This window comes from Lissotriton helveticus, chromosome 5_1 (assembly GCF_964261635.1).
Source record: "Lissotriton helveticus chromosome 5_1, aLisHel1.1, whole genome shotgun sequence".
NCBI classification, from domain to species: Eukaryota; Metazoa; Chordata; class Amphibia; order Caudata; family Salamandridae; genus Lissotriton; species Lissotriton helveticus.
The window spans coordinates 2,093,464,693-2,093,492,424 of NC_136065.1; the positions used below are offsets into that span (position 1 = coordinate 2,093,464,693).

At 45.6% G+C, this 27,732-nt stretch overlaps 1 protein-coding gene across 3 annotated transcripts in view; it reads left to right on the plus strand.

Annotated features, from left to right (window-relative positions):
- The window catches only part of MVB12B (multivesicular body subunit 12B), a 465,376-nt gene that overhangs the window by 191,776 nt on the left and 245,868 nt on the right, over window positions 1–27,732 (plus strand). For all 3 annotated transcript variants that reach the window (XM_078646102.1, XM_078646101.1, XM_078646103.1), the window contains exons 5-6: window positions 548–677; window positions 4,371–4,499. In XM_078646102.1, the coding sequence (XP_078502228.1) occupies window positions 548–677; window positions 4,371–4,499 (259 nt within the window). The remainder of the gene's footprint in view (window positions 1–547; window positions 678–4,370; window positions 4,500–27,732) is intronic.

Below are 27,732 nucleotides of genomic sequence, written 5' to 3' on the forward strand. Positions count from 1 at the left end.
AGCCCTGATCTTTGGACTGGGTAAGAGTGGTCTGCTTAATTCAGACACTCTGTTCATCACCACCCCCTTTTCTGTATCGTTATCATATTCAAGGCATGGTATTGAACGGTTTGTAGAAAACCTAGGTCCAACACTCCACTAAACCAAGGAAAAGAATATTTTTATGGCGAAATAATGGTGATTAAGGAGAAGGGGATGGATTCCTGTGGTTTGGAGTCTTGCCTCCTTTGGAACTCTCCACACTTCCTTGGTATGTGTGCTGGTTGTGTGGTTGAAGAAATGACCCTGCTTTCAGTTCTTTGTGTGTCATTTGTGACCCTTGCTGCAGTGGAACTAATGAAACCCACCAGGTGTAAAGAACATGGATCTCACATGTATTGGCAGTGGACAGAAACAAATCCTATTCCTAACTCGATGAAGCGCACACAGCCATGCGCAGTATTCATGAATTACCTTTCACTTGTTAGAAAAAGACTATGTGATTCAGTATTGACAGCCTGTTCACACCACACTAAATTCTAAATTGATTTTAAACTTCTTTTTGCAGAAGAAACAGCTTTTCGGAAGAAGAGGCTGTGCATTAAGTTCATCCCCCGGGACTCTACCGAAGCTGCTATTTGCGACGTTCGAATCCTGGGCAGATCGAAGCAAGCCCCGCCTCAGTACACATTCATAGGGTAAGTTCGACCTCAAAGACAGTCTAGGTTCACCGTTACCTGCTTCGCTTAAGAAAACCTCAAAGGAGTATCCTGAACGATATTCTAATGTACTTCCTAATAGTACAACATTTTGGTTGTATTTTTAAAAAAAATGTGTATAATTGTATCGTTGCAATCAATGACTACTTGTTTGGCTATTATTTTAGACATCGATCACCATCTCATGACACTGTGTTTCCACACGAATTGCTGTCTCTTTATGGCGTCAGGTGGAGGGAGAGAGGGGCAGCTAGTCCCTTTGACAGACCCACCCTAGCAAGGACTCTATGGAACCTAGTTTGAAAGCACTGCACTTGCCCCCATTATCCCAGAGAGCAAAAAGTTCTGGCAAAAGAGGACCGCTAGCCTGTTCAGTCTTACAAATTTCATCATAGACCCCTTCTTTTTTTCTCAGTTTTTACAATTATCTGTTCCAAATATCACACACTATGGTCTAAAAATCATATTTGTGCCATTGTATTTACAAAACAGCACTTGTGTAGATTTCCTGCCCTTCCAATGTTTGACAGCTGGCAGATAGAGTGCCAAAAGCATAAGGCCCTTACTTAGATGGTGATCCGCGGTCCTTGACTTGTGTGCCTCTGCATGGCCCTGCCTCAGAATTCTTCCTCGCCAATAAATACGACAGGCCACGTTGGAGTCCGCATATTTCTTGGGCAGATAATGGGGTCAACCTGGGCTCGTAGGGAGATGTTAGCCTGTGCCGGCTGGTTTCCGACTATCCAATGGATTGCATGCCCTGTGGTGACACAGCATCATGCAATCAAGTAGAAGAGTATGTGGGCAGGCATTCTGGATCACCTCAATGAGCTATGGTCCAACAGGATTATGGAGGTACTGGGCAGCCCACTGTCCATGTGCAGGCAGTCGGCAAAGCAGTGCTTGAGTCGGAGTTGACATGACCCTTACTAGGAGTCATTCCAATCCAATCCAATCCAATCCAATCCAATGGTCAGATCCCTGATTAAAGGAACAGGCAGGCCATCAAATGCTGTAGACCCGCAGGCCCTGCATGTCCAACCAAAGCAGTGACCTTCGTAACATGACTTTTCACTGGGTCCAGAAGTTCTCCATTGGCCTCGAACCCTAGAATGGATCCTCTGTATTTTTCCCAGGAAGAGTGCAGCCAGCACAATGACATCCATGTGTGATCTCATTGAGGGCAATAGTGTCCATCAAAATGTCTGTGCCACCTTTGTTTCTTTCTTGGGTGGAAATGATGCTGAGTCACCTCCTGCCCTTGTTCAACCACAGAGACTGAGCAACTAGCAAGAAACTTGTCAAATGTTTGCTCTAAAGAAACAAATCTGTTGCTAGGAGGGGCCACCATTTCAATCATTACTTTTTTATAGGAGGATGAGTTGGCCCAGTTGCACTTAGCATGTTTTCCAAGGTTTGAACTTCTGTTTAATATGGATTTGGAGTGTTTGTTCTCATGCTGGTGTCATTAGAGTGTCTGAGGTGGTTGTGCCCTGTATCACATTTATATCAGAGTGCATGTAATGGTGTCGTTTAGGGATTTTGAGGTGGGTTTAAAGTTAGTTTTGCATAGTGATATACTGGTAGCATTTTCAACCCGATGGCTTCCCTGGAAACATTTATTTTGAGGTGCTCAATTTGTCTGAGTAAAGTTGCTGGATCTGAGAGGCTGTAAAATGATGAGGATCACCTTTATTTATCTGTTCAACAAAATCTGTTGATAACCGTGCTGCTTGACTCGGTGGTGATAATCTGGAGAAATACAGACATGTCTCTGGTGCTAGTCCTGCGGTTGAAGGTAATTGTATTCTAGAGGAGATGCACAAGGTATCAAAGTGGTCTTTGCAGGTACCTCTAAAATTTTTATTTTGCTGCTATGGACTGTTAGAAATCTGCACTCTGGGCTGCCTGGATCCAAGGTAATGCTGGCTGCTGTGCCTAACCTTAAGAAAAACAGCTCCAGGTACTGGTTCAATGTCACTCAGACTTGAAAGGGGTGCCACTGGTTGGAACCCGCATAAACACCAATCCTGTACCCCGTTGACTCAAAAGTTAATCTTGAGAAGTGCAGTGGACAAGAAACTATAGACACCGAAGTGTGTTTTCTTGTGTTTTCAAACACTATTTATAAATTACGTACCCTGGTTCCTCAGTGAGTAGGGTTCCCTTGTTCTCCCCTCCCTTCAAACACTATTTAGACACGGCTGCCTTAACCAAAGGTATGCTCGCTGTAGATTTGCATTATAAAAAGTCACTTATACTAAAATGCATTTTTACCCACCAATTTAAGTCTTGTTCTCCTCAGGTTTCACTGGACGGACCTTCCTATTTTCTCTTAAGTTTGAATTCTTTCATGAGACATTGGCCTACCTATCCAAGTTGAAAGTCTTTGGAAAACTGACAGCCATTGTGCAATCTCTTTGCTGCCTCCATCTTGGATCATCTGCAGATCCTTCTTATTGAGGGCTTGTCTCATTAGCCCCGCTTGGGTGTGGTGTCTCCTAGTCGCTCATTGAGATGCCTTGGTTACTTACAGTGGGTGGGGGGGGATCCTTCACCATGGAGATATCGCTTCCTAGCTTGTCACAATATGTGTCTCCAGCTTTTCAGCTTTAGACACAGTTCATAGATTTCAATTCCAGCCCAAGGGCCGCTACAAAAATAGAGGATGAGTAACGTAGTGTGGATTCCTTTTCTGAGCACAGTGGACTCCGCTTTGGTCTAGAATTCAAAGGAAACCAGTGTTTCTTCCATATCGTTGCATTAGATGTTTATCGTAGGAGACCCTGGATGTCAGTTAGACTCTAGCAGGTTGGGTTAATTTTATGGCACTTTTTTCACATTGTATTTTTACAAATGCTATTCTGCTGCATGCTCAGTTGTTAAATCTCTTGATTTTTAATTTTTTTAAATTTTATTCCAAATGTATCCTCTGTCGTCCATCATTTTCATTCTGTGTCAAGGCTTATTGTCATGGCGGAAGTCTAATGAAGAATATTTGTGTGACTTGCCCTTCACCAAATTTGTGTATCTATTTGGCTCTTGGATTTTTAATCCTTATTTTAGACAAACTGCAATATTAATCTTTAAAACATGATGTCACACTATTTACAATTCTAAACACTTCATGTATATAAATGTTGAAGGGTCTTATAATGTTTAAATGAAGTGTGATGACTCCTTGAAGGTTGTCGGCCTGAGTCATCTAGAAGATGAGATGAACTGAGATCCAGCTGGTTATCTGCAGCTGGTCGTCATTCCTTGAATAGGGTATGAAGCTACCTGCTTCAGGTACCCCTGCGTTCCACGTTTATTGCTGGTACACATGGGTGAAATTCAAATCCACCTTCAACTGTGGTCGCACCCCTGCGGGCAATGAAGTCACTATATGGTACAGTAGCAAGCCATGCAACATCTACATTTATCAGTAAAGTTTTTAATTATTTACAAACAAAATGAACTTTTCTCGAGCCATATGGAATTATATCATGAATATTTTTCTTATTTATAAACAAATGTTAATACTCAATATGAGGACCATATGGCATATTATACAAAGCCTCCAAAATATTATTTGATTACATTTACTCAATTTTTATCCATTACATGTTTTTGTGATATTCTTTGGAGTGATAACTTGTTAAGAATTCATGTTTACTTTTTATCCTAAAGGGAACTGAATAATATGGGTATTTGGTACCGAATGGGAAGAGTCCCCCGAGCGCCCGAGTCATCGCAGCCAACCAGCCCTTCTTCCCAAATGCCAGCTTCTTCTTCTACGCCAGCTGCTAACCTTCCCAGGTAAAGTTCTTCCCTTGTATCTGCCTTCTGGGCTTCCTTCTCCGGCATCATTTGTGGTTCCATCAGCACAAGAAATTCAGAGCAGAGTGCTTTAGTCATTCATGAAGGTTGCTGCATTTGTCACCCCGAGTGGGATGGGTATGCTCAGACGTGAGTCCCATGCTCTCCACGCCACTGGAGTAAAGCTATCCTGGCTGAAGACGGCTGATAGCCAGAAACCGGTCCTAGGATGCTTGATTCCGGTCCAGGAAAGACATGGCTTGGCAGTTCGGGCTGGCTGAGGCAAAGGGTCAAGGCTGATTTGCATATGGCCATGTCTGAACTGGGGTGGTGTGGAGGGCAAAAAAACGATGGATTTAGGCCCAGACCTCTGTACTGGGGTGAATGTATGACATTGTTCTGCATTCTGTCCATCAACTGTTGTTTTTGCGGTTGCCTAGTCGCAACCAAGAATGTTGCACAATGCATGCAATTTCCATCTGCCGGATCCCAGGGTGGGCTTCCTGCATGTATAAGCCATAGACCACTAGTTTTGCCTAGCTACCAGCATGCTAGTCCACACCAGTTATTGCGTCCATTAAGTTACTTGAAACACCGCTATCCCCATTCTCTGACTACTGGAGGTATATTTCACTCAAGCTGTGGAGAATTCAGCCATCTTGTCAGTGTAAACGTTCTCATCAAGCTGTCAGGACTTCACAAGGTTATGAGAAATGGGTTTCGTGCAGGTGAAATGTACTGTGTCCTGATCCTGAACATGGGCTTTGTGAATAAATGTGTTGCTAGATTGGAAGTCCGGGAGGCAATGTCGACGTTACGCAGAAGGTCTGTTGGATTTCTGCAGGGTCGTAAAATTGTCAATAAGATTGGGGGGTGGATAGGAGCCTGAGATTTCCCAGCAATTCAGATGGTGTAGGCAGCTAAGAGCATTCTGCAGCTGGGGTTGTCCATGATTTCATGGCTGTTGGAAAGGTGGAGTGTGGAGAGGTTGCTAGGGAGTGTTAATGAGCTGAAACTGATATTCTGAAAAATGATCAACCTCATTGAAGACCTTGACCCATCCTGGCATTGTGTACTGTACAAAAAAGACCTTAAGAAATTGGAAAATCTGACACAGAAAATCTGCCAGTCTCGGCTCTGGCCTAGATAGGTGGGAGCCTCCCTCCAAGAAGGTACCATACTCTCCACCCAGCTGCTAGTTACACGAGGAGGCGGGACTTAGTTACAGGAGGAGGCAGGACAAGAGCCAATCATAGGCCTCTTTCACAGCCAATCATAGGCCTCTTTCACAACCAGTGTCCTGCCAACCGGGTGGTGATATTCGCTGTCCGTGTTTTCCATGAGCTGGTGGGGATGAAGCGGTACAAAAGAGGGTGGTGGTGATGGACGGAGCATCTGAACCAATCAAACACTCACACCCAGTCAAAAGATCTGGGTTTAATCCATCACCGTTCTTTAGCCCACTCTGCCACCCCAGTTCAGACATGGCCATATGCAAATCAGTCTGACCCTGTGTCTCATGGGAACAGTCCAGCCCGAACTGCCAAGCCATGACTTCCCTGGACCGGAAACAAGCTTCCTAGGACCGGTTTCTGGCAGTACAGCCGTCTTCAGCCAGGCTTGCTTGAATCCAGAGGCAAAGTGAGCAAGGGACTCACGTCTGAGCATACCCTGCCAACTTATGGCGAATAAAGCGGTACAAAAGGGGGTGGTGATGGACGGAGCATCTGAACCAATCAAACACTCACATGGGGATGAAGGGCGGCAGGGAGAACCCCGTACCTGGCAGGTGGTTGTAGGGCACCAGTGTGGACTCCATGCCAGCCTTCCACGCTTATAGAGTAAGGCATGGGAATCCCTGGGGTCACTAGACCCTTTCCCTCCAAGGCATGATGGATGAAAAGATGACCTACCTTGTGATGCTCAAGCCCTGTAGGCAGTCATGGAATCCTGGGGGTTCCCTTTCTGGAATTCTGAGGAAATGCAGTTCCTCCCTTTTGACTTAATAAACCATGACCAGCTGAGGGTCCCTAGACCCTACGGGTTCTAACACCCATACAACCCCTTCACCTCTGCTCCTGGTGATTCATCTGGAAGTCATGAACTAGCTTCTGTGAACTTACGGGCCAGTTTTGTGGCCCGCCTCTACCCCCTGGTGCAAACATAAACGGTGAGCTCTAAGCACCAAATTTCAGTGAACACTTGTGTTGGCCCACTGCCATACACAAATTTGCCTCTTGCTTTTTAGAAAGGTAATCTTCTGTGAAAACACAAGGCCTCCATTTTGTTTTTATCTGAACAACATGCACAGTTTTGGACTGATTGAGTCCTTCTTCCTTCTGGGGTCAATAAACTACATGCCAGGCTCTGTGCAAATCAAGGATTAATAAGAATAATAGTAATTTTAACAATGAAGACAATTGTTTTGTTAATATTTAATAATGACAACTACAATTTGTGCCTTGTTTTAAATGTTGGTATCTGACAAGCAATTAAAATGGTGCCCTTGTGGGCCATGGCTTTGGCTGCAGCCCAACAAGGGCGCCGCCCTCGATGCCAGCTCCCTTCTATTTAGGGTGCCCTGCTTTTGGGGCGAGTTCAGCCCACCGCAAGCAAGGATTTAAACTTGGTCCTGTGCAGCTTCTGCTGTCTCTAGGACCGCTAACTTTGGGGCGCTGTAACTCCTATTCCTTCATTTAAGGGGAATGTATGCCCTAAAGGCCAGTAGAAAATCAGAAAAAAAAGAAATTGACATTTGTGTTTTTTTCTTTGTACTGGTCATTGGGTCCTAAATTACCCTTAAGTGTAGGAAGGGGAGGGACCGACACAGCACAACATAGGGACCCACTTGCACTAAATTCACCACTGGGCGAGTTAAGAAGGGGAGTGCTAATAGTCTTATTGACCGCACCTGCAGGCCAATAACAACTGTTAATCACCCTCACTGCAGCTCCGGCTCATAATTGCAGGGCGGGTAATGAATAGCCACCTGCGGGCAATAATTTGTAATAATATATTTAGTGTTATTGTTACTGCAGCATAATTGCCTGCTGCTAAGGGCTATAACAACTGTTAAGGCATGCCAGTATATAACATGTAGCCCCACAATGACCAGACTTGAAAATTAAAGATCACAGGAAGAACAGAGCCTCCAACAGGACTTCTCTTCATGTGCATCTATGCTGTGGAATGACACTCTCAATTTCCAAAGAAGGTAGCCAGCTGTAAGTGACTGCGTCTTATTGGTTTCTCTCTCTTCAGGGTCTACTTTACGGTTGTCTTTCTTGTGAAACAATAATCAGCACAGTTGTTATTGGTCAAATAAGGAATGTTTCTTCTTTGTCGAGTAGAGGCACCTTACCAGAGCGTATCATATTATCCGATGCATCTCATTTGCAAATGAAGACGCCCAAAGCGGTACCCAAGGTCTTTCAATCAATCAATCATGGGTTTATATAGCACACTACTCACCCGTGAGGGTCTCAAGGCACTGGGGAAGATGGGAGTTCTGGATCAGTCGAAGAGAGTTCCTTCCTGAAGGTGTGCAGGGTTTGCGAGCGTCTGATGTTAACGGGGAGCTTGTTCCAATGTTAACGGGGAGCTCGTTCCACCTTTCAATTGCATGGGATTGTGTAACTGCCCTGATGAGTTGCAAAACACCACCAATCTAATCATTCTGCTAGACATTGGGACAGACAGTGGATTGTCAGCCACAGGAGAGCATGTTCTGTAAATAGCTGTGTGATCAGGAGTGATAGAAGATCCTTGTTTTTGTCCTGCCATCGCATTTCACTGTCTGCATTCTAAATGGGATTAATACTCCTCCATTGGGAATGTTGATGGGTGGACCGCATCGAAGGCGATGGAAATGAGACCGTTTTTATTAAGTATTTCTTTTTCCTACAGTCATCATATTTCAATACAATACATCATTTGAAGGCGACAAGGTGCATAAAACTGTGTAACAGTCGCTAACCAATGTAGAATTAATGGATTCATTGTAACAGAAAGTAGTCCTTTTACAGGAGCATTTGCTGTACTTTGAACCCACGTTTCTTTCAGTTTCCTCTTAAATGATGCCTTGAAATGTACACAAGCACTGGCAGCACGTGCCTGAGTCCATCATTGAAATTATAAATAAGAGACTTCCTTGGCATATTTCATCACGTGCTATCAACGCAATACGTAGTCCGCCTAATATTTGCTTTCCTCACCAGTTAGGAAGCCTGCATTTTGCCACTATGTGACCAATTCTCTTCTTTATTTTGTATGAATTGTATATGATATCAAATACTTCTGAAGAGGCATTAAAGAAAAACAAAGTGAAGTTTCCAGAGGTAAATATCTCAGAATACGAATCTGATCTTAATGTATTTCCCTTCTTTCCAGTTGTCTCCCTAAACCAGACGGACCGCTCCCCGGAAAATCTATGCTCCTGTCTCAAAGAAATCTCCAGTTGGATGGGCAAATCTCTCCTCAAACTAAACGGAGACAAATCAGAGATCCTAGTGCTAGGCAATCAAGCTAAAGTCTCCCCCAAACCCATGTGGCCAACTTGCATGGGCCAGCTCCCTCCCCAAAAAAAGAAATAAAAAGCCTGGGTGTCTGGCGCGACCAGGATCTCATCTTCCAAACCCAAGCTAGGAAAACTGCGGGAATCTGCTTTGGTCTTCTGCGCACCACGTGAAAAATCCTCCCCCTCTTACCCCCTCTTACCCCCCCCCCCCCATTCCAGAAAACTCCTCATTCAGGGTCTCATCCTCTCCAGACTGGATTACGGGAATGCCCTCTATCTTGACGCCCCGAAATCAGTCCTAAACAAACTCCAACTCGTCTAGAACTCGGCAGCTAGGCTGCTAACAGGCACACAAAATCGATGCTCTGTCAAACCTGCCCTAAGCTCCCTACATTTGCTCCCAATCCAAGAGAGAATTAATTTCAAATCCTTCTGCATAACACATAAAATTCGCCAGGATAAGGGCCCTCCAATCTTGAGAGCCCTAATCAAACCATACAAAGCCAACAGGAAGCTACCATCCGACCACCTCTTCCTGGCAAACATCCCCAGAATCAAGAAGGCGCGGTCAGGAGCACGTCTCTTTTCTTACAATGCCTCCAAGCTCTGGAACTCCCTCCCCTCAAAATCCGCAGGGAATCCAACCTATTACAATTCCATTAGCTCTTGAAAACCTGGCTCTTCCCCTAGGTCACCTCCGTTCCCTAGCTAATTCCATAAGTTCAGTGCTGGGACGCCCCAGGGTATCTACGCGCTTTATAAATCCGCTTCCAATTCCAGTGGCGACCGTTCCACACTGTCAAAGATATAGATACCCTGAAGAAGGAGCTCTCTTGAGTATATATTTATTCATTTGTTTGTTTTTTTAAGTTTTATTTGTACAGGGTTATCGCCGTGTACCTCAGTCACTTCTGTATTGATTGTGGGTGCACCAGAGCTGGAAGCAACGGGTTATCGAAAACACTAGCTGAGCCATCGCTAGGAACTTGCGATTTACTGTCCATGAGAGGCATCAAAGCGTAGTGGCTGGCACTGAAGCGCTCTATAGTTGTGCCAGCTTCCAAACACGATGATATTTACTGATTCACAAGGAGCAACTGTTTGGGTACTCTGGTGAGGAGACAATAAGAAAAGTCATCCCACCTTCCCCTGCCTGCCAAAAGCCTTAGCTAGACAAGAATGATGGCAAAAACGTCTGAGCTTAGAACTTAGTGTTCTTGTGCAGTTATGCTTTACTGGAAAGTGCAGCTAATCCACGCTAGTCATCGATGTGACAAGATCTGGAGTGTGTGGGCTGAGTGTACCTTGCTATTACTCTTACCTCTTGCGGTCAGGAGAAAGCCAACAATCGCAGTGGGAGGTTTAGGAAAAGCTGGCAGTATTCCATTTGGTGTGCAGTTGATGTGTATATCTGTCTCAGGCTCAAAACTGCAATAGCTCAGTAAGAGTTAGACAGCTTCTTACAGCTGCGATTAATGTATCCGTTGAATTATTTCATTGTCCTCTCACTTGCTGCTTGTCTCATTCTCCTACTTCTGGCTATCTGTAGACCTGAAGTGCCGCCTGCTTGTTGTGGGAGTGTCAAAATAATTTGGAGCCTGTACCTGCAACACAATGCCCTCAACATGTTTCTGCTTATTTGGCATGTCGAATGTTGGCAGCCGGTATAATGCCAGCAGTGATTTTTTTTGTGTAAAACCCTCAGTTGCGTAATTGATTGGAAAAAAACCCAACTCTTAAATGTTATGGCTGTGCATGGAGACCGCAGGTCATAAAAACAAATGGAGGTGAAAGAAAAGAAACAGCAATGGGTGCAACGTTAATACCCGTTTGTCGAAAGATGAAGGCTCATTTCTGTGATTACAGCAAAGATGTTGGCGATGAATTGCCGTGCTTGTTGTTGCTTTTCCTAAATCTTGAGGGCCGTTTTATGGCAAAGTATAGCGATGGTATAGATCCATATCCCAGTTTGGAACACATCCAGAATTAAAGCTCAGAGCATCAGTGGCCGTCCGCGAAGAACAGTTTACAAGGCCTGGGGTATTTTACAACCTCTTTGTACACTTTACGGCTCACAGTGGCTGCAAGGAAATTGGACCAGTTTGGTTTTACTTGGCAGATAAAACAAATGTCAAAAAAGTCAATATAAAATGTATTCTAATTTGGCTGAGTTAAAAGGAGCAGTATACAGTGGAATAACTGAATGTTGCATTAATGTCTAACAGTTAAATTAGCCTGCCACGGTCTGCTTTCATACCTTAAATCTGTTTGCATTGCTTTTAAGACATTACTCGTTTAAAAAAACAAATAATACTAACAGATTGCGTTCAATCCACCGAGACATAAATATTTGTCAATATAAATTGCAAGGACTGCACAGAGGATCTGCAGTGCTACAAATCTTGACAAGTGCAAATGGTTTATCACATGACTAAATATCTTGTTTGAGGGGGTTGTGATGGAGTCCGGAAAGGCAACAATTCAGTGTTTCGCATACATCAACGTATCTTGGTCATACCAGGTTATGCAACCCACAAATATTTGTTTAACCCCTTCGGTGCTGATGACGGCTCCCGGTCGTCATCAGTTACGGTGGGCGTGTGCTGATGACGGCCGGGAGCCGTCATGACCACGCCACGATCGGAATGTGCCGCGCAGAATTCCGGCCGCAGCCAGGGGGTTAAAGGCTTGTACTACCTCACACTCTTTTTCTGCAGTGTAATTGATAGGTGCCATGACGTCAGCCTGCACTTTTTTTCTTAAGTTACTGTAACACTGTTTTTGGTCTGATTTTCACCCAGAAAGCCACCTATTGGTTGAAAATGCAGCCTCAATTCTAGCCCTCCCCTCCCTTATTATGGTTTTCCTAGCCAACACCAGTCTTTCTTGCTTCCCTTTTGCTTCTTTTACAGAGGACTACAGAGAAAGTAGGCCTAGATGACACACGTCGACCGCAGCTTTGTTACAGTTAAGGCCTCTATGTTCAATCTTAAAAGCAGAAAAAGCTTCAAAAATATGTGACAACAGGCAAAGGCTCCCATAGTTTGCAGTGTTATTTAATATGCCACTTCTCTCTGCTAAAACTCAGAAAGTTTGGGTGGCTCGAAGGGCGCTTTTTATCTCCTTGACAATGAGCTTGCCTCCCCCTCTCAACTTCCCATTAGCTGATTGGGGCTTTTGCTACTGTCTCCCCTCCTTTCCGAGCGTAAACAAGCCTCGGCAAAGCCAATAGGTCTCGCCTATGGGAGAGCTATTGGGTTTAAGCCATGTTGTACAGCTGCTTTTTTTGCTGTGCAGCATGGCTAAAAGTTAGGGAAAAAAGCACTGTGACGCAGCCAATGCTGGGCGAGACTGAGCGACATTGGCTCTGTCAATGCATATTTAAAGACGGTGGCATAGCTAGCAAGCATGTGGAAAGAGGGCTGATTGGAAGACCATATTGTCTCTATGCATTAAACAGCTGTGTGTTTTGAGAGTAAAAACTGCACCATCCATACACGTTGAGGGTGCGTCTAGCTCCCCATCGGTGCTCGTCAGTCTGAAAGCTTACAGGTGTTGGTGGCCAACAGCGTTTCCAATTCCTGTTGGAGGACCCCAAGGTGTCCTGTGAGCTTGCAGGCATCTCAGGCAAATGGAATGGGGAGAGGATGTGTCCTAACGGCTAGAGTGGTCGACCTGAAAGCTGGGGAACCGGGTTCGAGGCTCTGCAGGGACACTCAACATCCTGTGATTCTGGGTGAATCACTTAATCTCCCCATGCCTAACAAAATTAATGTGTCTGTCTGTAATGCAACTGGTGCTCATGTAAAGCGCACTGATACCTTTGAGTCGAGTTTGTGCTATATATAACTCTGCCCCTCCAAAAAGAAATATCAAACTTCAGCAAGGGCAGGAGCAGCAGCACGAAAGATAGACAGGGCAGATCCCAGCAACTGAGGAGACAGGTCATTACCCTTTTGTCATCTTCTTGAGCTGCACTTGCTTTATTGGACAGAACAAAATTTTTTCCCAGGAAATGGCTTTGGGACACAGAGACCCTTGGAGTGACTGCATTCACAGTTTCGTTCTCCACAAGCCCTCCACTGGCCAGCCGCTACCACAGACAAAGGAGCTTCAAAACACCGCAGGCAGCAGCCACTGGTGGCCCAGTGAATCATGGTGTCTGCACCTGGTCGGTTAGCATCCTCCCTGCCCTCTACCATCACAATGAGCCATAGAAAGAACGCAAGTAGATCTCAATCCACATATGGATATCCAGGCTGGGAGGGGGCCGGTGGGGACCTAATATTAGGATGGGCCATGAGAAGAGAGTTGACCAGTTATAGAGGCTGACCTAAAGGCCATCAGGTAATTGAACGGAAACAATAGAAAAATAAAATCTTGGGCAGTGTGGCGAAGAAACAAAAAGGCATGTCACATATCTTATTCTCAAAAACCAACTGAAGGATCTTACCAACCAAACTTAATGAGATTGATGTCACAAGGGGTTAAAATGTTTATTTGTCTCAGATTAATACACAGAGTACATGAAGGTTTTTTGGAATCTGAAGGTATAAAAGTTATAGCAGACACAAGCCTTTAACTGCTTAACCGCAGAGCGAATTCCTCCGCGGTTCAGCGGTTTTATTTGGGGGCGGGTCCGCGCCGGCCAACGGACGTGCGCAGCACTACGGAGGTAGTGCTCGCGACAGCCGTTGGCTGACAGAAGCAGCGAAGAGGCCGGTTTGCCTGCCTACTATTGATATACAGAGTAAGAGTGCTGTTTAGGTGTAGCCTTGCTTTCTCTTGTTGATTGTTTTCATCAATCAGGGACTTCCTTTGAATTCCCTCATTATTTTATTGAACCATTACATCATCTCTAATCAATCCGAAGTGGCTGCAAGGTGGCACGCCAGCACTGCGCATGACTCCCCAACCCAGTTTCTTGCTGTCCTCATATTTACTTCCACTCCCCACCCCTGTACTCCTCTGTGCCTCTCCGCATCTACTCTTCACTCTCTCTCCATGTTCACTAAGCTCCTTGATGCCCCGAAGGACACACTTTGGCAGCACCCTTGCTGTTGGGAGGATCTTGTGCTAAACTATTCACAATAAAATATGTTATTAGTGCTGTTTCTCCTCCACCCTTCCCAGCCTCATATTATGATCTCAGGATTGAAGAGTATCTTATCCAGACCGAAGCAAACCCTCATTCTCTGCTGTAGCTCATCGGTTAGTCGTTATATCATCACTTGTTGTAATTTGCCAGTTACTTTATCACATGCATATTGGGGTTCCTCTTGGTGTGGATGAGCTCTCATGAGACAGACACCCATCGCTTAATGCTGCACGTCTTCCTCCAGATCTTCTGTCCACAATTTCTCAAGGCACAGCTACTTTGAGGACAGTTTAGTCTAAAGCTAAGCTCTGCCTGGCTGTGACAGAGGCGGTCTGTGCTGAGGTAGTGGGTGTGACCGTACACTACATCCAGGGCTTTAAGTGGGATGAAAAAACGGGGGATGGGTCTCGCAAAGGGGCGTGGCTAATGTAATAGGCGTGGCTTAAAACACATCAGCTAAAAATCTGTGCTTAGCATAGTGTGCCGCCCGACTTGTATTTTGCTGTTTCTGTCATTGCATCTAGATATTTGATACAACAAGTAACATCATACCTACAACAAGCCAGGACTATTGGCTTTGTCAATGGTTGTTAGTTGCATAAGATAAATAAGCAGCAACTATGGCTTGTATATGATAATGACAAAGCTTCCACCTAAAGCCCTGGTGATACCACGACAATGTTGCTGCTCCTGAGTTTCAAAAAGAGAAGGGAAATCCAGAGAGAAAATGACTCTCTTTAAAGGATTTCCCTTCCTCCTACAACCTCACCTGGCATGACGTCATGCCGTAACTTCTCCACTAGTGAAAAGTGAACAGTGTGAGCACAAGCACATCGATGTGCCTGCTGCCACTGTAGTCCGGGCAAGAAAATGGACCGCCTGTGCCAGGGCACAAAACAGAGCCCGATAAAGACCCGTTTCGAGGCCTCCTTTAAAAAACTGTTGGTGCTCAGACCCGGTGAGACCCGGCCCACGTAAAGCCCTGACTACATCTCCATTGAGTGCGGCCTGAGCTTCTACTGAAGTGTTCCAACCCATGGGTAAAACTTCTAATAAGAACTATTGCAATCGTGTGAGTGACTATCATTTATAAAGTCTGTTAGAAGTAGGACTGGGCGGTAAATTCCGTTCCCTTGCGGAATTTACGGAATTTGGGTAATTTCGTGTTCCGCGTAAAACGCAAAATTTCCCAAAATTCTGCGTTGCGCGACTTCATGAAATTTTTTGCTTGTTCGCGTTCTCAAAATGCGTGTTCTTGAGATATTTCCCCCCGAGCACGCAAACGGCGATTGCGAACAGGAAAAAAGCACCGCGAACAAGCAATTCCGCGTGCTTACGGATTTTCTGCGTGTTCGCGGAGATTTTTTACTGTTTCGCGTAGATTTGCGTAGCACGATTATGCAAATTTCGTCCACCCCAAGCTAGAAGTCCTCAGAGATCTTCAAATACTACATAGGGGAAAGTGGACCACTTCAAAAAGCTTTTAGTTGTTTTTCAGTTGTCAAATTCAGCCCTGGACCGCAGTAGCCACTTTTCAAGTCACGTAGGAAGAGCCTCACCCGGAAAGGGAACTAGAAGTGAACTGGAGCCTTCCCCCTCAATGAACTTATTTTACATATTTTGCAAATTTGTCTGCCTTGTGTCAAAGGAAGTGCAGTGTCCACAGCGATCCATATGGATGGGAGCAGGGCAGAGGGGTAAATGGCATCTTTTATTGCAGATCATCCATAAAAGGCAGGTTCTGTTCTCCAAGATAAAGTCAACCGCTTTGAGGAGCGCTTGTGAGAAGCAAGCTTCATTAATTCATTTTACCATTAAGAAGGATATTCATAATGTTCTTGAGGTAGCAGGAATGGTATCTCCATTCTTCTTTCTCACTTACTTGAGACAATTATGCACAAATATAATTCCGAGCATCATCGGACTCATTCAGTTAATTAGCAACTCGAAATTGAAAAGCTTGGTCCTTTCTCGAGATTTCAGTTTAAGCCCTACCTCCCTTAATTCTACATAATAATTTAGATAATATTAAAAATCAGTAGAGGTTAATTAAACTCTCTTCAACCTCCAGCATAAAATTACAAATATGTACAAAACTGCAGCTGCAAAGCAATATACGACCTCTTCTAAGACGGTATAGCGGGCATTAGCACCGTGCATATCTTTTACCCTCATGGTTTGCAGAAGGGGTAGCCAACTTTAAATCCCCTGCCTGTGACGGTGTTGTGTGAGGTTCCATGGAGCAAAATAGCGGGGTACAGCTTTTGGTAGAGTGGAATTATAATCCACACTTAAGGCTGATTTGTTTTGAAATGTGTTTTTCAACTGAATAAGTGCAGCCCACTGCCTTGGTCACAAAGTTTCATGATAGACAGATCAGATCAGAGCTATGAGAGGCTATTAACTGTTCCCAATAACAATTCCGGCCTGTAGACTTTATCATTTGCTTTCCATCACCAGTGTAGTCTTAGGGCTTTTACGGGCCACAGGCAAGACATATTTTGAGGGTCCTGGTTTGGAAAAAAATTGAATGTGTTTTTACTCATTCCAAACTAATTCAAGCCTGCATGATGTCACAGTTTTATATAACATTTTAAACTTTAACAGGGTCGCAAAAAAACAGTTGAAGTAGATCTTCCGTGGGACTCAACCCGTTCACCGTGGCGGACATTCCGCCGCTGTGCGGGCGTTCCACGGAGTGGGCGTAACTGCATCGGCCGTTGGTCGTGCGCAGCACCCCAGAGGTAGTGCTCGCCGCGGCCGACGCGTGCACGCAGCGGGTTAAAATCCTTAGGATGACGGTGGGTGGAGGGTCAGAGACAGAGGACGAGGTTGGTAGAGAGAAAGTGACATTTAGATGGAGAAACAGAACAGACTGGGATCAAAAAGGTAAAGCTAATTTTCCCAGGGGGGTCCCTGGAAGGTGCCCACTTTGCTCAGGCCTTAAAATATCTCCAGCCGCTATAACCAGCGTAGGCCTGCTATATTGAAATAAAGTATCCCTCAAGGCAGACATCACATACAGTCATAAAATGACAAATCTCTGCAGAATGTATTCAGCAAAACAGTATACACCCTGTCCTAAGAGGGACGAACTGGGGTTCCAACGTCAGATGCACGACTCCCAGGGTTTGATAGAGTGGATAGCAGCATCAAAACCCTTGCCTACTATGGTACCATCCGAGCTTCAGTGTATTAAAATACCTGGTTAAGGCTTTAACGCTGCCTAATAATAATCCAACCTTAAAGTCCTATTAGGTTTAATATATGTTTTCACAATAAATAACTCCGGTCTACTGCCTTGGTCATACCTTTTCAGAAGAAACTGGTGAGCCCTGTGGAATCTACATACATTTATACTGTGAATCAATCTGTCTTAATCATTGGCTTGCCAACATAACTCAGGCCTACTGCATTGAACAAAAGGATTCCCCCAAGGCAGCCATTAGGCTTGCAGTAATAACATTACAAATATGCGCACAATTAGATTTCTCAAAATAACATACAACTTCTCCTGAGAGGTTTGCCACCCTGCAGTTGGACACCCCACACCAGTACCTGCCTACTGTGGTAATCTGTGAGACGGACTGTAACAAAATACCTGTCTGCAAGCTTTATCACAGGGTAATAACAATCTACCCTTGAGAGCCAATCGAGTTTGACATATGATTTTCACAATATGTGTCAGCCCTACTGTTTTTGTTGCAACATTCGACAACTAAACATCAGTCATGTGCCAACGGACATATGACCTTATTGACTTGTCACTATAACAACCTACTGTAGTGAGCATAAGGTTTCCATCGATGCATCATATATAGTAGAAGAACTCTTTGCGCAGCAGCTGACCACCTCCGCCCAATCAAATGCAGTCGTAAGGAAGATTATCACACTCGTGGAGTCCAAGCCCCTCCCCTCTTTGCGGTGCTTCGTAAATCTTTTTCTGTTTATCACACACATTCTCTCAACAGGACCTAAAATAAGATCAGCTGACCACATCTGGTGGGCCAAGAAGTTCAGGGAAAGCTGTGTCACCCTTTGGAGTGTGCTTGAAGTGAAGAGCACCTAAAGGTTGTGGGGGGGAGGCAGTGAGGCCATAGCATGTGGTGCTGGTCAGACACAAATCTTCTCTGTTTAATCCAGTTCACTGTGCTCTGAATATTTTCATCACGGTGTTTTGTTGGGTTACATATGTCTGAGAAGCGCCCATTCTTTCATTAGCGTGGCCTCGGAGCGCTGTGCTAGTGTTCTATTGTCTTGCACTGCTTGCATCCCAAGTGGCTGCTTCACAGTGGGGCTCTTGGGCTTAAAACCGTTTTGAAATCAAGTGTCAGCGGGCACCTGGTTGTAAATATACTCCAAGTTCTACAAAAGAAATCAGCTTTTTTAAGTTCCACATTCTAGTTTGCTTACTGTGCCCTGCATTTGCAGCCGCTTGCCAGACCAGCCCAGCCCCCTGTAAACCTCACCCCAGCTAAGTGCACTGTTGCAAGGTATACAATGGGTATGCAATGAGGTAATATGACCCAAGGGCCCTGGCGGATGCTATGTTTATTTGAGGTTGCAGCGTGAAGTTTAGACATGTAATGTTTAGCCAAGTCTCTTGAATTAGTAGCAAAGAGCTGAAACAGATCACCTGTGCAGATAAACTCTTTTTTCCAGTGGCCTCTTGCACTGACAGGTTCACAGCAAGATTATATTTATTTCCCCTTTGATGCAGTATTCTTCCAAGGTACGCCCATTTTCCATGTGTACAATAGTTCTTGCATCATCAATTTATAATACTTTTGTTCTAGAAGGCGAGTAGTTGATAACATATGGAATAAGTGACTCAAAATAATTCGTTGGAAGTGTTTTCCTGCCTGCAAAGAAGAACTCAGTGATTGTCTTAAACTTAATTGAAGAAGCTGAGAGGCAGCCTGGATTCTGGTCCATGGGATAAATAAACAACAGCGTGTTCCACTCTGGGTTGGGAGCACTTTGGTTTTTCAGGTGAACAGTTGTTGAACTGATAATTGTCTAAACCTTCCAGGCGTTCCTCCCAGTTCTGCAATAATTTGATGAAGAGCTTCACCCTGATTAAATATTCAAATTAAGAATGAGTGTCAATATGGCTTCCCATTGCCCGGAATGATGATTAATTGTGTTCAAAACTCCAGCGGCCGCTGTAATCTACCCCAACCCGTTGTTCTTGATTATTTTTGCAAAGCACTTGCCATGTTGCTGTTTAAATTTCTAAAGTAGTAATTGATTTGCCAGATGCTGCAGTCCTGCTCACTCTTTCAAGATATGTCTTTAGGAACTTTGGGAGTTTGTAATTATAATTTCTCGGTTTTTTTTTCCCTACCAAATGCCAGCTTGTTTTTCCTTCCATGTGTGCTGGTGGAATGGCTTGGCCTACAGCTCGAGGATGGTAAATTCAGTAGAGAGTTAAATTGGTACATTTTTGTTCATTTACTGCAGCCAAATGTTTGCTTAGAGGCGACATTTAACCCCTTGGGCGCGGCCGCGATTCTGCGCCTGTGCGGCACATTCCGATCGCGGGTGCGGTCATGACGGCCGGGAGCCGTCGTCAGCACACGAGCACTCTGTGCCATGACGGCTCTTGGCCGTCATCCGCATGGAAGGGGTTAATGCATCTCCTTTCATGGTGCTCAGAAGAGTAATTATAATGGAGTCAATTTTCCAACCTAGGTTTAGTCACTGATCGACCTGTTGCAGAGGTTTTTGAACAAATAGTGTGTCATGGAATACTGGGAGGAAGGGTGAAGTGGTGCACTTTGGAGGTCGGGGTGCAGCACAAGATGGGAGGTGAAGACAAGGTTGTGGAGTGTAGGCCAAGAGGCAGAGGGCAGTGGTGGATAGGGATAGAGGAAGAGGTTGGAGGGAGTAAAGGGAGATGCTACTTAGCGGCAAACTATCGTAGGGAGGATACTGGATCTGGCTGTAGGGTAGCACAGTCCGATGAAGGCCCAGAGCTCCTGGTAGTGGTGAAGTTGAGAGTGAACCCAGTGGCACTTTAGTATTTGTGGTGAGTTGTGTTGTCAGTGCAGTGCAGTTAGTCACCGTTTTATGGTCCAGAGGTCTTCGTATACTCCTCTGCCCGTCACACTCCTGCTCCTCGGATAAAGGTGCTGACTTTCCGAAGCCCATAAGTAATAGAATGATGATTACCCTCAAAATGTTTTGTTTTGCTCTCAAAAGAGGATGCTTATTACTAGAAAAAAACAAGAACAAATTTGGCCTCCTACAGTGTAAAAGAGATGGTTGATCTCTCTTCCTCTACATCTCAGGCAATCACCCTCACTGCCGCAGTTATGGAAGGACCTCGATACCTGGCTCGTCGACTGAACTGGCTCCTCGACAGAACTGCAGACACCCCCAGCCCACCCCCCAACGACTTGCAACCCTAACGAGTGATTAGCCGTGCTCTATAAGAATCCTGATTGATTGAGTGATGTCCCAGTGTGATACTGGCAAACCATTCCACAACCTAGCAGCCTGGGAGGCAATGTGCTCCTGCTCTCTTTGCTTCAGACCCAGGCCACAAAACAGTAGTAATAGACCTAAAATAATCCCCTGGTATACATTTGCACCAAGCTCTCGAATGGCAGCATTTCGGAAAATTCTTACTTTCGTGATATCTTTCAGTTTGTGACAGTTTTTGTACAGACTGAGTGGAATTTCACACAAAGCACAGTCCAGGAACGCAGCTAAACATTGACAGTTTTAGCACTAGACATATGCTGCCACCAGTGGCGTCTCCTTTGCTATGGCGGAGGAGTGTCTCCCCACTGAACAAAAGGAAAAAGTAAATGATAATAACTATTGTTACTATCATTTTATTTTTTCCTGTAGCTGTCAGTGGCTCTCGGGCGGGGCTGGCGGAGCGGGGAGAGGAGTGGTTTGAACTCCTGACGTGCGCTCGACTGCTTGGCCGGCCAAGCAGTCATGCGCATTAGGTATACAGTCGGTGGTCAGCAGTAGGCAAAATGGCGCTCTGAGGTGTATCACAAGTACAAATCGGTTATAGCAGGTAATCTGGCACGGTGCATAAGGTAGGGAAAAACCACCAAATCCCCACGTGTGTGGCCAGCAGACCTTTCTACTATATATACAAATCCTCTGCACACGTTTGAAAGTAAATACATAAAGTTTCATAAAATATCACAATGATGCTTGTCTTTGTATTTTCAGATGTCTTTAATTCAAGATCTTAAGCCTTCTTAGCCAACACGTGTTTCATCGCTGTTACAGGGGATTACCCTGTGACTTCTTCAGGGCTGGGGTCAGTTTCAAGTAGTCTTAGTTCCGGTGATAATTCCAACCCGGAAGGGGTTCCTATAATTTCTGCGCCTGGAGTGGTAGACTATTTAGCCTTGTGTCCTAATATCTTATGTGCCCCATCCAGCAGTATTAGGTAAAACCCTTTGGATCTCTAGGCGTGGCGTGTTCACCGCGCAAATCAGCAGCCATGCACACTTTGCATGTTTACCACCAGCCTGCATTACACAACCTGGGGAGGAAAATGCAAAGCCTCCCAGTCCCCATCTGAGCTCTGAACCACGGCGCTTAGACCAATCACAACGCTGCATTGCATGTTGTGATTGGCTCAGGGGAACCTGGGAGCCGGGTGCTTCCTGCTGCTGGCCGGGAATCTGCAGGAAGATGACGGGGGACACAGGAGAGATGGAGGAGGCAGGAGAGGTGGTGGACATTCCAGCTGATAACATTTTGAGAAATTTCAATGATCTATTTAGAAATAGGAGCGTCTGTATTGAAGGTTTTGAGCATTGTCTTCGACTCTGTAGGAGGGCTGTTCCCACTGCACATAGGTTTGTGGTGTCCATCTAGGTGTCTGTAGAGAGTCGAAAGATTCACTAGAACAGGCGTGTGGAGCTACTGGGTTTGAGTTGTGGCAATCGTTACAGAACAAATGGTCGGTGCCTTGAGTTGAATCTGAGTCTGATGGATTTGATGGTCTTTAGATCACGCAACTGGGGTGGCTTCAGCTCATGGTGTGGACTGTGGGTGCACCTGAAAAGTGGCAAGGGTGTTCTAAGTTGTTCTTGAGCTGCTGAAGTGTGTCAAGCATGGGTGGCCATAGGAGAGAATGCCTCCTAATAAAAGCAATTCTGTTCGATTTTCATTGCTGTTCTTTTTCATGCATTTTCGTTTACAAGTGAGAAGAAAATGTTTTAGAATTAGTTTGACAAGTTCTATGTCAGTTGTTTGCTGGCTTGGTTAGGGTTTAAAAGGTGGTGGTGTGGTTTTATGTCCTTTAGGCAGGATCCGGCTCTGTCCATCATTGTGAACAGCTGTGAATGCATGGATGGAGGCATGAGGGGCCAGCAGACTTCAGTGCAAAGAGGTGTGTATGCAAGGATGGAGGTATGCAGGGGCTAGCAGACTTCAGTGCTAAAGGTGTGTATGCAAAGATGGAGGCATGCAGGGGACAGCAGACTTCAGTGTGAGGAGGAGTGTATGCAAGGATGGAGGCATGCAGGGAACAGCAGACTTCAGTGTGAGAAGGAGTGTATGCAAGGATGGAGGCATGCAGGGGCCAGCAGACTTTGGTGCAAAGAGGAGCTGTGAATGCAAGGATGGAGGCATGCAGGGGCCACCAGACTTCAGTGCGAAGAGGTGTGTATGCATGGATGGAGGCGTGCAAGGGCCAGCAGACTTCGTTGCGAAGAGACGCTGTGAATGCAAGAATGGAGGTATGCAGGGGACAACAGACTTCGGTGGGAAAAGCTGTGAATGCAAGGATGGAGGCATGCAAGGGCCTCCAGAATTAAGTGCGACCAGCTGTGAATTCAAGGACGAAGGCATGCATGATATAGCAGACTCTTGTGGGAAGAGCTGTGAATGCATGCATGGATGGAGGCATGCAGGGGCCAGCAGACTTTGGTGCAAAGAGCTGTGAATGCAAGGATGGAGGAATGCAAGGGACAACAGACAGCAATGCGAGCAGCTGTGAATTCAAGGACGAAGGCATGCAAGATATAGCAGACTTTGTTTGGAAGAGCTGTGAACGCATGCATGGATGGAGGCATGCAGGGGCCAGCAGACTTCAGTGCGAAGAGCTGTGAATACAAGAATGGAGGCATGCAGGTGACAGCAGACTTTGGTGTGAAGACCTGCGAATGCATGGTTGGAGACATGCAGGGGCCAGCAGACTTTGGTGCGAAGAGCTGTGAATGCAAGAATGGAGGCATGTAGGTGACAGCAGACTTTGGTGCGAAGAGCTGTGAATGCAATAATGAAGGCATGTAGGTGATAGAAGACTTTGGTGCGAACAGCTCTGAATGCAAGGATGGAGGCATGCAGGAGCCAGTAGACTTCAGTGCAAACTGCTGTGAATGCAAGGATGGAGGCATGCAGGGGCCAGCAGACTAAAGTGCAAAGAGGTGTGTATGCAAGGATGGAGGTATGCAGGGGCTAGCAGACTTCAGTGCAAACTTCTGTGAATGCAAGGATGGAGGCATACAGGGGCCAGCAGACTTTGGTGCGAAGAGCTGCGAATGCAAGGATGGAGGCATACAGGGGCCAGCAGACTTCGGTGCGAAGAGCAGCTGTGAATGCAAGGATGGAGGCGTGCATGGGCCAGCAGACTTAGGTGCGAAGAGCTGTGAATGCAAGGATGGAGGCATGCAGGGGATAGCAGACTTCAGTGCGAGCAGCTATGCATGCAAGGATGGAGGCCTGCAAGGGCCAGTATACTACGGTGTGAGCAGGTGTCAGCAGCTGTGAATGCATGGATGGAGGCATGCAAGGGACAGCAGACTACAGTGTGAGGGGAAGCTCTGAATGCAAGTATGGAGGCATGCAGGGTACAGCAAACTTCAATGCGAAGAGCAGCTGCGAATGCAAGGATGGAGACATGCAGGGGTCAGCAGACTTCAGTTCGAAGAGCAGCTGCGAATGCAAGGATGGAGACATGCAGGGGTCAGCAGACTTCAGTGCGAAGAAGTGTGTATGCAAGGATGGAGGCATGCAGGGGCCACCAGACTTCAGTGCGAAGAGCAGCTGTGAATGCAAGGGCCAGTAGACTTCGGTGCGAAGAGCTGCGAATGCAAGGATGGAGGCATGCAGGGGACAGCAGACTTCAGTGCGAAGAAGTGTGTATGCAAGGATGGAGGCATGCAGGGGCCACCAGACTTCAGTGCGAAGAGCAGCTGTGAATGCAAGGGCCAGTAGACTTCGGTGCGAAGAGCTGCGAATGCAAGGATGGAGGCATGCAGGGGACAGCAGACTTCGGTGCGAAGAGCTGTGAATGCAAGGATGGAGGCATGCAGGGACTGCAGACTTTGGTGCGAAGAACTATGAATGCAAGGATGTAGGCATGCAGGGTACAGCAGACTTCGGTGCGTGCATTTGCTTTCACAAAGCACCAGATCGTGACTGCATGTCAGTATGATATGGAGACGATATGTGATACAGAACTAGTGCCTGCTCCTGCCCTCCCATGCCAGCTGCTTACATTGGTTGGGGTCACTTTGTGACAGATACCTAGTGCCTGCTCCCGCCCTCCCACACCAGCGGCTCACATGGGAAGCTGTCCATCATGGACCGTCTTTACATTGCAAATGCTTATCACCTGCCCCCCTCACTCAGTGACCAATAAGTGTCTTGTGGCTGCACTAGTGGTGCCTGATGCATTGTTCCATTTTGTTGAGTCACATTTGAATGGGGTTTCCTTGGGCCACTTCTCAGATACAATCCATATAACGCCCATGAATTATAACTCTTGGTACAAAGATTCTGTAAGATAGTTGTGCACCAGTGAGTGACTTCATATCTATTTCAAAGACAAAAGGCTGTGCTTACCTCATAGTAAATCATGTATGACCTATACAGGCATAAAGTAGACCTTTTTCCAGGCACAGGCCCTTAATGTTTGTTGATTACCCTTGGCTTAAAGAATACACAAAATATCAGTATTTGAAAGCTACAATTTGAAAAATCTGAGATATCTGTTCACACTTTTAAGTTGAATTTCTCTATTGAAATTTTCTTTGACCGCTCTTCGTTAAACTCTTGGGGACGTAGTATAAAAGGTACTTCCGATGATCGGGGAAGGTGAGGAGAATTTGTGCCTTTTGCAGTGTTCCTTGGGCCTTGAGGTATTGCAGAATGGACTGCAGCTGTGAGTAGACAGTGTCTATGCAAGGATAATGCATAGACAAACGAGGGAAAGCAGTTCACCCAGTGTCTGCACCATATTACAGAACTACAGTGAAAAAGGGACTTGAAGAGAGGAGAGAACATGATTCGAGGTCCCACACTTTGCCCCCCACCATAGCTCCCTTTACGAGAGTGCAAATACTTTCAAGTACTTCTGTGGGCTATACAGGCAAAGACTGCAAACCATTCCTCCTTTTCCCTATCTGGGCAGAGGTTTTTCAGTGTTTCCTTCTCCAAAGACTCAGATGGTGTATCTGGGACTGTAATAGCTTGGGAGCAGTAGTTCCACAATTTAGGATATGCAGAACCTGATGACGACCGTTTGAGACTGAGGGCTTCCAGGGTTCTCCCTTCTATGAAGTCGCTTTAGAGAGCTAGTAGGGTCCTGATGAATACCACTTTATGGGCAATAGGTTTTGGCAGAAACATGTTGACCACACTATACTATAGGACACGAGTGCGATTAGGAATCTTCAGTGTTCTTTGGTTGTTTTTGACCTTATGGCAGGGAACGTTAACAAAGTTTTGATAGTTACTTTTCAATTAATTTCATTTCAAGTTTGAGGGTCCCACATCAGTAGCCTCTGTCTTACAATTATGAGAATCTCTCTCCCTTTAAAACAAATATCTCCATGAAGAGCTCTCATGTATTGGATCCCACTGGGATAAGCACATTCGTGCTTGCCCAAAGTGGAGTAAACCCAATAATCAACCTTGCCTCGCATGTAAGTCAGGGCTTTGCATCCTTAACATAGGAATATCAAGTCAATCAATCAGGGTTGGTAAAGTGCAGTTACTCATCTGTGAAAGTCTCAAGGCGCTGGGGGAGAGGGGTGGCTCAGTTGAGTGCTGGGGTCATCCGAAAAGCCAGGTCTTGAGGTCCTTGCTGAACTGGGGCAGTGTGGGAGATTGCCGGATTTGGAAGGGAGGTTGTTCCAAGCTTTGGTTGTGAGGTAGGAGAAGAACTTTCCTCCCAGTCTATTCTTGCTGATATGCCGGACGGAGGCCAGAGAGAGCTGGGTTGATCGAAGGTGTCTTTTGGGTGTGTGGAAGGAGAGGCGGCTGTTCAGGTATGCAGGTCCGGTGTTGTGAAGGGCCTTGTATGTGTGGGTGTGGAGTTTGAAGGTTATTCTTCTTTCGACTGGAAGCCAGTGGAGATCGCGGAAGTGATGGGTGATATGACTGTGACAGGGGATGTTGAGGATCAGTCTGACTGCGCCGTTCTTTACAGTCTGGAGTTTGTGAAGGAGTTCCTTGTTGATTCCGGCATAGAGAGCGTTCCCGTAGTCCAGTCTGTTGCTGAAGAGTGCATGCGCGACAGTTTTTCTGTTTTCGGTTGGGATCCATGCATGGGGTGGATGTTGAAGTAGGTCGAGGAGACCGCGTTGATCTGGCGGTTCATTGTGAGCGTCGAGTCTAGTATGATGGCGAGTTTTTGTGAGTGGTCTGGCGGGTTTGGGGGATTTTCTGAGGGTGGAGGGCCACCAGGAGTCGTTCCATGCGAAGGGGGTGGTGCCAAGGATGAGGACCTATTTATTTTCTTGAGTTGAGTGTCAGGCAGCTGTTCTTCATCCAGGTGGCGACGGCTTTCATCCCCAGTGACCCTTTGAAGGAAGTAAGGAGGTCTCTCTGGTGCAGGGAATGTGGTTTTAAATATCTGGGACCATACATCAAGCCCTTTACGGAAGCCAAGTGATCCCACAAGTGAGAGTGCTGTTGTGATTGTGTCCGCCATTCTGGTTGTCTGTAGGGTGGGACAGGGGATAGCTTCCTAGAAAAAATTTGCAATTCTAGAAGGGTGCAATCTTGGAGCACAGTTTACTTTGCGCCAGAAAAGGCATAATAGGTTGTGGCAGTGGTGAAATCAATCTTAAAAAATAAGAGAGTCTCCTAGAAACCAGAAAGGACCGGGTATCAATAATGTAAACAAAAAGAATTCCTTTCTGTGTTATTATACTTCCAATTAGTGACCAAAAGGCCTACACACAAGTCATGATTTACCTTGTATTCAGATTATGACACGGATAATTATTGCTACACAACACTAGATTTACTTTTGATCGTTCCATTTTTATTTTCCTTAAAAAGTTTTTTTTCAGTTAAAAACATACACTAGTCAGACATTCATTATATATGGTGATCATGATCACGTGCTCTGGTACATCATATCACAATCTAACTAACAATTTCAATTTACGGTTACTACCTCAGAGTCACTGATCCAAATACTTTGTTCAGAATCACAAATCAATAAGTGTACATGATACATAAAATCAATTTCTTAAACATTATGCATTAATATCAGGAGTCCTTTGTCGACGCGTTTCGGTGCTTTTGTGGTGTTGTAACACCTTCCTCAGGACAGACGGGTTAAAAACATGAATAATCTTCTTTTTTGGTTTTTCAACTTTTGGCCCTTCTCATCAATGTAC